The sequence below is a fragment of the Colobus angolensis genome, unplaced genomic scaffold (genome assembly GCF_000951035.1).
Source record: "Colobus angolensis palliatus isolate OR3802 unplaced genomic scaffold, Cang.pa_1.0 Scaffold2, whole genome shotgun sequence".
In the NCBI taxonomy this organism is placed as follows: Eukaryota; Metazoa; Chordata; class Mammalia; order Primates; family Cercopithecidae; genus Colobus; species Colobus angolensis.
Window position 1 is genome coordinate 24,882,286 of NW_012115154.1, and position 11,121 is coordinate 24,893,406.

Consider the following 11,121-nt stretch of genomic DNA (forward strand, 5'->3'; position numbering starts at 1 on the left):
CTCGTGATCCGCCCGTCTCGGCCTCCCAAAGTGCTGGGATTACAGGCTTGAGCCACCGCGCCCGGCCGGCAATTTTTATTTCTACAGAAGGGTGAGACTCACAAATGGAGTAATGGCGAGAGCACACCTGGACAGGGGAGAGGAAGGAGTTCTTATTCCTGATACGGGGCCCTACTGCTGTGTCGTCCCCTATTGGCTAGGGGCGGAACACACAGTCTAAGCTCATTCCGACTGGCTATTGTAAAGAGAGCAGGGGCGGGGCCAGAGTGGCGGGGTGACTAGTATGGTAGGAAGGACGGTTAGGAACAGGTAATTAAAGGTGACTTAGGTCAGAGGAGGTGACCAGGAGTGACTCAGGTCAAAGAAGGTGACCGGGGTGAGTCAGGACGGAGCAGGTGACCAGGGAACAGATGTGAACTACTGATAAGGACTGGTGGGAAAGTTGTTTACTGAAACTAGAGGCAAGGGCGAAAACAGAACCAGGAATTTAAACTTTAAAATGGAGAATCAAAGAAGGAGAGAGCTGAACATACTGACATACTGATTCTTTGAAGAGAAACTTGGGGTTCACTATATTTAACATTAATAAGAGACAGGAGAAAAATTAGCTTGGGGAAGGGAGCTAAGTAAGTAGTTTCATTTTATGTACGTTGAGTTTTCAGCTCCATGGGTTATTCAATTATAGCACTTAAAATGTACTATAATTTGTTTCCATTGTCTTTTCCTCATTAGAATTAGGCATTTACAAGTGATGTGGAAATGGCAAGATGGTTTAGGAGCAGAGCATTAATAGAACTTTTGACCAATGATAGAACTTTAAACATTTGCCTATAGTTAGGGGTCAGGAAGCAGAAAAGGAGAAAGAAGATCAAACAAACAAACACGCAACAACAACAAATGTAGGAAGAAAAAAAAAATGTAGGAAGGAACTAAATGAATGCAGGAATGCAGTGTCACAGAACCTTCTTACAAGGGAAAGGAATTCCATGACTTGACAGCACATGTGTGGCACACAAGTATGTATCCAACATTTATATACTTTTTGTAAAATGTATTTATGCATTTTTTATAAATACTTAAACTTTATCTTTAAAATATAAAAATATTATGATTTTTAAAATTAAGCAAGTATTTATTAGAAGTATATCCCCTATAACACTTCCTCAGTATTTTCCCTAAATGAATCATGACAAGGAATACAAACACATAACTATAACGATATAGTAAGTATTACTAGTGAGACAGAAACAAAAGGGAACATGAGAAAGGCAAAGAAAGGAGTTTAATTATTTGTCCTTGAAGAAGCAAGGCAAGGTTCAAAGCTATGTAGACAGCGGAGGTGATATTTGAGCTAGGCCGTAGGAGGCTGCTAGGTGGTTGGAGCAGGTAAGAGGCCTTGGAGGGAAAGAGACAGTCCTGGAGACAGAATGCACAGAGCCTATTCAGAGCACAGCAAGTTCGCTCATGAGCTAGAGTGACAGTAAACAGAGGGACAGCTAGAGGAAAACTTGGCGTGGACCAGGCTGTGAAAGGCTTTGTAACATGTAAGTAGTTTACACTTGAGTTCACAGGCAATGAGGATCCATGAAAATAAGTGACAAATTTCCTAGGTGCAGCTAAGAAATCATTTTTATGTAATTAAATATCTGACAAAATAGAGACCAAAGAAAGCGACAAATCATTAGAATTACTACCAACTGAAAATCATTTAAAAACTAATATACAGTGTTTCTAAGATTAAAGGCAAAGTATGGTTCAATTAATCGAGACATAATATGTGGGCAAATTTTCAGAAATATAACCGTTTTGTAAATTAAAGTATACATGTAAATTTTGAAACATAATCAAAGTACTTTTTGATATTAGGCAATGGACACCTAAAATAGCTGTAAATATTTGTAAATTTTGTCCTAAAATTTGCTAGAGGAATTTTTACCTGTGCGCCTATAGGTAGTATTTTAAAAGCAAAACCAAATTTGGTTTCCAAAGATTGGAAATTTAACCAAAGTTCTATTAAAAAAAAAACTTAATAAAACAACAATTTGAGTGATAAATGTACAAAAAATATTCTTCTTCTATTTCTAAGCGCTAGCTCACAATCTAAAAGATGCTCAAATGTAACACATTTATTTAATAAACAAAATGATTTGTAATTAAATACTTACTGTTGGCTTCACTAGCAACTGACCCATCACTGTGAACATGCGAGAAAGGCCAACTGGTGTACACACTGCAGAAATAAGATCACCGAAGACAGAAAGCGACATTAGAGAGCTTGGAGAGATAAACAACCAGACCGTAAAAATAAGGGAAATTCAAAGATTATCGTTTTAAGAACATTCTTCTCTCCAACTAAGATTCTAGTGTTTTGTCAGAGGACTTTTCCCCATCATCAATAAAGAAGCTAGAGGGGGCGTATGAGGAGGACGGGTGTAATTAGCTCTGAAATATATGTGACAACAAAAAAAGGCTTAGAATAATATTCAAGATTCTAGCAGTTGAATAATTAAAAATACTTTTGGTTAAAATAAAGAAAAATGAGCAAAGAACAGGTTAAATTTCAAGTATTAACAGGACTGAGAAACAAACAAGAATATCTCAAGGTGACAGCCATAGTCTGAAGTCCTCTAAACTACATTTATCTCCTTATAATACCCCTGACATAGGCTGTGCTGCTTCAAGTGAAACAAAACCAACTTTTAAAAACCATGAACTTACCATAATAACTCTACCATTTCCATTTAAAAGTAGAATCTAGCATTATGACAGGTATGGGGATGAGGGTATGGCATGTGTGTATGAGTGTGCATATGGTTTGTGTGTCAGTGTATGTAAGTATGACTGTGTATGAGTGTGTGAGTGAAAGTGTGTGAGTGTGTGTGTGTGTGTGTGTGTGTCTGTCTGTCTGTCCATCTGTCTCACTCTACAACCCGGTAGAAGAGGCTTTCCTTAGAGAACCATAAAAGCATCTTATTATTTCAAAGTTTCCATTTATCAAAATTTATTTGAATAAAAACAGTTAAGGCGAACTCAAAAAAATCTCCAAATAGTTAAGAAATCTCATCAGAAAACTTCCCTGAATTTTCCAGAATAAGGACAACTCTACTTTTCTATTAAGTCTGAAAAATACTTACAGAGAAGTAACAAACATCCCATCAATGATATACAGGAATATAAATAGGGTAGATAGAACTCCCAGAGATCTATTAAAAAAAGTAAATATATTTTAACAAATCCAAAATATTGCACATTAAGATACAATCAATCTATCTTACGATAAGATAGAGGCTGACTACACCTCACGTAAACATTGTAATTGTCTATTTGAGTTTAAGCCATATAATTTCTAAACTGTACAATAAAAAGATCTAAAATAGAAAACCAAGAAGTAACCCTTTAGCAAAACCTGTTTGGAGGGAGAAAAAAAGTCTCCACGGAATTTGAAGAACAGAAACCAATTAACAACAACAACAAAAAATCTGAAAAGCTGCTTACTTGTTCTTCACATATAAAAGAAATAAAACTTCATTTTTAGATAAAGATACCTAAAGATTTCTTAATTCTGTAAATTAACATCAAACATCTTAACTATACAAAGAATTATTTATGTTTTTAAAATTGAGTGTGTAATTATATCCCAAACTATAGTTTCCAGTAAAGAAACTGGCTAAAACAAGGAAATCCATACCATATAAAGATTCCATGCTTGCAGCATCATTGTCAATGAGTGCTGAAGCTACCCACACTATCCCAAGAATGAGTAATGCAAGAAGAAGAAGCATGACCAGAGTCTCTAAAATGCGGGCCCGGATTCCCTGAAAAATATAGTAGAAATATAATTTTAGTATTTTACTTCACTTCATGAACAATAAGGTTTCTGCCTATATGAAAGCATAAAATAATCCCTTGGAAGGAGAAGAAATTTATATTTATGAACAGGAAAAATACACTAAGTACCTATAGTTTACAATGTTTAGACTGACTTTTCAAAATTATGGAAAATATTATCAAACTTGGATAAAACAAAAAAAACTTCATAAAAAACATCTGCAGAGCCATTCTTAACGATTAATTACTTTCCTAACACTTTCCACTAACAAAGCAGATTAATGAATTTCTATCTGTGATTCTAATCAAGGGAATAGAAGGCTAATTATGGCATAGAGGCAGACAGTTCAGTGAGCACTGAACCTGGGGTGCCACAATGCTCCGAGCTGCTGGAGAGTGCGGGCTCTCTCTCTAGCATGGACTCTGGCACTCCTCACAGCCTCCAGCGCCCTCTACTGTGCCGCTGAAGAACTGTCATTGTAACCCAGCATTATAAACTCCAGAGATACTGCTTTTACCAATTCTATATGATGCTTTTCTTCACATTCTATAGAATTCTCATTAATCCATGAGACAACAATACAATAATATAATCATTATGCACAATTTTGTTTTAAATGTAAAACAAATTCTGACCTCAGGACCAAACTAAAGGCCAGACTTTTAAAACTTAAAAACTGCAGGGTAAGACAAAAAAAGAAACTTCTTTTACTCCCCAAAAAGTCACCAAATGATGGACTCTGCAGCTATAAGTTAAAGGTTCATGTTGATATTTTGCACTGCAATGCACTAATCTACAATTATGTAACACAACCAACAAAATTATAAATGCATCCATATTTCTCAAAAAATCATGTAATCTCATTCCACATTTAACATAAAAATGAGTTATAAAATTCCAAAACATATACTTATTTCAATTTTGTCCTAAGTATTACTTTCTAATTTCTGAATTGCAGGAATAGGCACCCCAGTTCTTCAGATTCAACAGAAAGGAAAGAAAACGTCCTAAAGGCATGGAGAAGTATACCTAGCCCTAAATGATGACTTCTGAGGTGAAGTGGCTTTTTCTTGCTAGTCCTTCAACAACATCGCAGATTTGCCAAAGGGCTGCACTTGGCAAGTTTAAAACACTTCCTCAAACCTGAGAGTCGGCTCACCTTAAGTGTTCATAGCACGGGAGGCCAGTGAACCAGAATGAATTGGGCTGGTATTTTAACACATGAGACTCATAGTAAGTAGCTATTAATCACAGGAGATGAAATGTGAATAGTCACAAAACACACTACAACCAAACACACTCCTACTTTGCTGAAGAGGCCTCTGAACTTCCACTCCACAACTTTCAAACTATTCAAGACGCTGATACGGTTTGGCTGTGTCGCCACCCAAATCTCATTTTGGATTGTAATCCCCATAACCCCATGTGTCGTGGGAAGGACGCAGTGGGAGGTCACTGGATCATGGGGGCAGTTTCCCCCACGCTGTTCTCATGATAGTGGGTGAGTTCTCACGAGATCTGATGGTTTTATAAGCGTCTGGCATGTCCCCTGCTGGCACTCATTCTCTCTCCGGCCACCCTGTGAAGAGGCGCCTTCTGCCGTGATCGCAAGTTTCCTGAGGCCTCCCCAGCCATGTGGAACTGAGAGTGAATTAAATCTCTTTTCTTTATAAATTACCCAGTCTCAGGTATTTTTCACAGCAGTGTGAGACAGATAACAGACTAATACAGATACCAAAACATAATCTACCACCTTTAACAATGACTTCTCGCTTCCTTTCTTTCTCCTCCCCTCCTTTTCTCTCTAAAATCCTTTTTATTACACATTAAATATTTTGTGGAAAGCCTATCAATAAACAGACAAAAGGAGATAAAAATTATATCTTGCACATTTATGCAGAGTTGTTCTAGTGTTTGTGTTACACTCTCTCAATTCTGTCTTTCCCTGCCTCCAACCAGCCCCTAAGAAATACATGAACTAAAGAGTGGGGCTCCCAAAACAAGTCACGTATGCATTAGACCTGTAATATATATGAATTAAACAGTGGAACAGCATCAGAAGTGTTACAATATAGGAACTACACAGTGGTAGCTCCTTGAAACTGCTTAAAACCCACTGTCCAAAAGAAGTTATAATTGTCATGTTAAATAATTATAACACTATAACAATAAGTATAATTTTTAGGATGATAACCAATGTTGGGAAATCAATCACCATAAAATTTACAGACTTCCTCTGGTATTTTGGTAAGAACTATTTCTTAGCAATTAAACTTGTTTTCTTCAGATATGTGCCTATGTGCTGGGAGACAATGTTCCATGGTTCTCTCACATTTCTGTGCATCCCAAAAGCAGAGGCAGGGACAGACCTTATTTGGAACTGCCTTCTTAAGGTTTGTACAGCAGACGGTCTTGGGATTTAGAGATAGTATATCTCTGAAGCAAAGGACAGGTTTGTTTACTGTCTGGTAGCACAATGTTCACCTCCAAGCAAAGGTTAGATAGAGTTGCTTGCAGCCCGATATAAATATGGTGAGTTCCCTAAGTGTGATACAGGTCCACTGTGGGGCTTGGGGTCAAGGGGAACTGGCACCAAAAGGAAGCTTGTGTACTTGGTTATGTGCTGCGCATAACCAAGTCCTTTGCCTCCAACCCAGACATCTCACATTTACAACCACCATCCATGAAACTGGGAGACTAACTTGTTAGTCTGCAAGCAGAATAAAATCTTAGACCCTTCACAGTTCTTGATGGTTTTTGGTGACAAGGATAGAAGACTAACAGACAGCTTTCTGGAAAAGAGAGGGGCCCATGCAGACTGGCTTAAGGGATATGAGAAGACTCCTGGGATCTATTAACAGTAGTGAGTGTGCGCACCCAAGTGGTGGGCAAGCAGGAGGAGCAGGGACCCCGAGCAGTGCTAGCTGCTGGCGACACTCTGCAGGCTGAGGTAGGTAGTGAGGCTGAGCCCACTGCTGGCTAGGTTGTTACTCCCTCTCCTCTGAGCGGAAGCAGGAAGGAATGTCATCCTGATGGTGTTGAAAGCGAGCCCGGCAACACCAGCTAAAAGATACTGTGGGTACAGTTGCTCAATCAAGGAGTCCCAGAGCTGAATAAACAGTGTCAGGAATGAGGCTATAGACCTTATGCCTAAACTGATGTCATTACAAATATGGTTGAGCCATGAGTAGCCACTTGCCGCTCAAAAAGAAAGGCGCCTTGCGATGTGGGCCAGTTACTTTTGCCATGTTCCTTCATCTGTCCTCCCCCAACTTGGACCTCAGATGCTTAGGAAAAAAGATGACGGGGTAAAGTGGGGGTCTCCCTGTCCTTCAGGGGAGTAAAAGCCGTACAGAGCCCCCTGAGCGTGCAGGGGAACTTCAGGAAGGAGAGGGACTCAAACTCAGGGCTCTGCTGAGTACAGCAACCCACGTCACCATCCTACCTGGTCCTTCACAAAGGACTGTGAGGTGACTGCACGGAAATGTTGGTGAACAATGACAATTTTTTTCTAAATAAAGAGAAATATAAATAATGATATATACAGTTATAAACTAAAATGCAATGCCAAAAAATATTTTTGAAAGAGAAGTCATTTAATAATAATTTCTGATTATCTTATACATAAAGAAGTAGACATTTAGATGAGAAAAAAAGAGTTAAAGAAAAAATTTCATTTTAAATAGGGGTCATTTAAAATGATAGTATTTCACTTTTTATTGACAGTAGAGATTCAAGTTAAATAATGCTATTAAAAACTTGTTACCACTAATCTCACTATATCAAAATAACAAAACTAGTACAGTAATAGTAACTAGTATCAAAAGTAGTATTACTAAGATATTAGAAAATAGAACAAAAAAGTAATAGTTAATATAGTAAAAAACAGAAAACAAGTTTAGCAAAATATTAACAAACATAACAAATTATATAAAATACAAAAACAGGAAATGATAAAAACCAAATATATCTACTATAACTACATATGCAAATTAGATCAAAAACCAAAATTAACTGTCTAAGACCTATCAAAACTAAAGTGATACTAAAAGTGAAAATGATTAAAAATTATTGTTTAATTTTTTAAAAATGTAACAGGAATCTGGTTTATATATAGAAGAATGCAAAACAAAAAATATTAAATGGAATAAAGTAGGACATTTTATACTGATGAAATTTACTATCCACTATATTATTATGTTCTTAGATTAACTGATGAGTACACAGGGTTTCATTGTCATTATTCTTCATACAATATTTAAATAAATAGAAAACCGGACTGGGCGCAGTGGCTCACGCCTGTAATCCCAGCACTTTGGGAGGCCGAGAAGGGTGGATCACTTGAGGTCAGGAGTTCAAGACCAGCATGGTGAAAGCCCATCTCTACTAAAAACACAAAAATTAGCTGGGCCCAGTGGTGGGCACCTGCAATCCCAGCTACTTGGGAGGCTGAAACAGGAGAATCGCTTGAACCTGGGAGGCGGAAGCTGTAGTGAGCCAAGACTATGCCACTACGCTCCAGCCTGGGTGACAGAGCAAGACTCGGTCTCAAAAAAACAAAAAACTAAATAAATAAATAAAATAGAAAACCTTTATTCATTACATCTACATGTTTATGCAAATTTGATACTAATAAGAAATTCATTTAAAATTTTAAAAATAAAAAATTCCTAAGTATGCATCCATTTTGATGGGCTGCCACTCCTCAGTAATACCATCAGCTTCGGATGCAGCCGAAGGTCAGAGAGCCTCGACATTCGAGGGCCTCAGGGGACTGAGGGCCTAACTGGGTGGTTTGGCTTCAGCAGTGGATGAGGAAATAGGGTTTCCCCCAGGAGATATCTGCCACTTATTCACACGGAACCAGGGCCAGGCAGATTGAGCTCTAGGACAGACCATTGTTATTTGGGCCAGGAGGCCTGTTAAGCCTCTCCATTTTACTGGGCATGGAATCTAAGCTGCTCCACCCCAGAAGAGGGATGCCAGGCTAGAGAGTCACATGGCCCCACAGGTTGGGCAATCCATTTCAACAAGAGCCGAGCAGCAGATTCACAGCCGTCCTCTCTCAGGAGTCCGCTCGCAGGCAGTGGCAGGCAGGAGAGGCGCTGCTATTTCAGGAATTGGTCTCGTTGAGTACTTGGGAGCTATTAAGTCTCTCACAAAAGCTGTGATATTAGCTTCTCCTCCTGGGGCCCTATACTGTTTATATTGGGCCAAAGGCAGGGCACAGTCCCTGAGGCCAAGCACGCATAGTATGATCATGTAAAACATGAATACCAATTTAATAGAGTCAGCAGTGCAAGCTACACCACAAACGGAAGAAGCCCAAAGACCCTACTCAAAAAGTCACCTGATGCCAGGCTCAGTAGCTCACACCTGTAATCCCAGTGCGTTAGGAAGCTGAGGTAGGAAGATCACTTAAGGCCAGGTGTTCAAGACCAACCTAGCCAATACAGTGAGACTCTGCCTTTACAGAAAAAAAAAAAAAACTGTTTAACAATTAGCTGGGCACAGTGGTTCATACCTGTAATCCTAGCACTTTGGGAGGCCAAGGTAGAAGGATTGCTTGAGCCCAGGAGTCCAAGGCTGCAGTAAGCTATGATGATACCACTGCATTCCAGCCTGACCAACACGGCGAGACCCATTTGTGTTTTTTTTAAAAAGGTTTGAGTCTTGCCCAAATCTCATCGGTTGAATTCAGTGTTTTTCCTACTCTGGGAATGCTGACCAAGGAGTGCCATAGGTGCCTGACTCAGGGTCTACAGCAACAGCTGCCAGGAGATGATCTCCTGTAGGGAGTGTGAGGAGTGCAGGTAGGAAGGGGGCAACTGGTAGGCACTTATCCTCCTTGGTCCCTTACTCCAAGGTCAGTAGATGGGTACCCATGCTATGTCCTTCGCCAAGTACCTACTGGTGTCCAGCTAGCACCGTGACCTGTAGATCTGTTCTTTCTGCCTTGTACAGACAGCCATGCTCCGCCCTGAAATTCTGCTATGTTCAGCCACTCCTCCACCCACAGCCTCAGCCCCATCACCATGCTATGTGTGCACAATGCTATTAGGCAAGGTTTTGCATCACTTTTGCTTTGAGGGCCACCCACGAATACTCATCAAATGAATTTCTGATGTTTGCGTCCACTCCAAGCTCTACATTGGATAGCAAGGCCCTCACTGCCGACACCGTTCATTTCAGGACTGAGACTCGTTGACTCAGCAGCCACACCAATAATGCCTTCTGACTGGAGCTGGGGGCTTACTGCCCTGCTGTCATACCAACATTCCTTCCTCTTACAACAGGAGAGGAGTGAGAGACAGGCAAAGCACCATTCAGACTCATTACAGGTAGGAGCAATGTAATCACCAGGGGCCTTTCCTCCTCCACCTCCCTCTCACCACTGAGTTGAGTATATCCACCACCAGATCTGAAGAGTCTTTTCATATCACTAAACCTGGAATGCAAGGTCCTTGTTCCTCCTCTTCACCATCCAATCTCATTGCCAAAACTGTCAGGTCTGGGGTCCGGTTCTATCCTTACAAATCAATAAGTTAGCCTGTCGCTGTAACATGGACGCTAGCAGGAGACACAAGACTCCTGGATCAGAAGCAAAGGATTTTATTACTCTGGGTATAGCAAGCAGCATGAGTGTCAGCATGTCACTTCCCCTGCTCCCAAGTCTTATGGACGGAAGTTACACATGTGACGGATCTGTGCAGCAGTGAAAGAATAGTGAGCATGGGGAATCCACTGTTTCCATAGCACGTGGTAATAAGCCCGGCTGCTCTGTGGCCCCGAGGAAGCCATCATTTCATCCTTCAAGTTTGCTCAGAAGATACACAACCCTAACAAACGGCCCAGGGAAAGAGCAATCAGGATCTCACAGTCTTGGCACACCCAGAAAGAAAACGCAAGAATGCTTAGGGCCCACGCAGACCGCCTCTCCTAACACACCTCTCTATCAGTCTGTGACTGCCCAAGAATGACAAAATATTAACAATGATACATAGCATTTGAAAAATAATTAACAAGGTTGATTTAATAAACCTAAAGTAATCCCGTATAGGGAATGTACCTAAATAATCACTAAAGAAAATTTGCAAAAATGAATTTGAGGCCGGGCGCAGTGGCTCACGCCTGTAATCCCAGCACTTTGGGAGGCCGAGGCGGGCAGATCACGAGGTCAGGAGATCAAGACCATCCTGGCGAACACTGTGAAACCCCATCTCTACTAAAAATACAAAAAAATCAGCTGGGCGTGGTGGCGGGCGCCTGTAGTCCAAGCTTCTAGGGAGGAT

General features: G+C 40.2%; 1 protein-coding gene across 1 annotated transcript in view; it reads right to left on the reverse strand.

Moving 5' to 3' along the window:
- Positions 1-11,121, reverse strand: part of LMBR1 (limb development membrane protein 1) — a 176,224-nt gene that overhangs the window by 90,600 nt on the left and 74,503 nt on the right. Inside the window, exons 6-8 of the mRNA XM_011941598.1 lie at positions 3,689-3,815; positions 3,135-3,203; positions 2,166-2,230 (exon numbers count right to left, since the gene is read on the reverse strand). Coding sequence (XP_011796988.1) covers positions 2,166-2,230; positions 3,135-3,203; positions 3,689-3,815 — 261 coding nt within the window. The remainder of the gene's footprint in view (positions 1-2,165; positions 2,231-3,134; positions 3,204-3,688; positions 3,816-11,121) is intronic.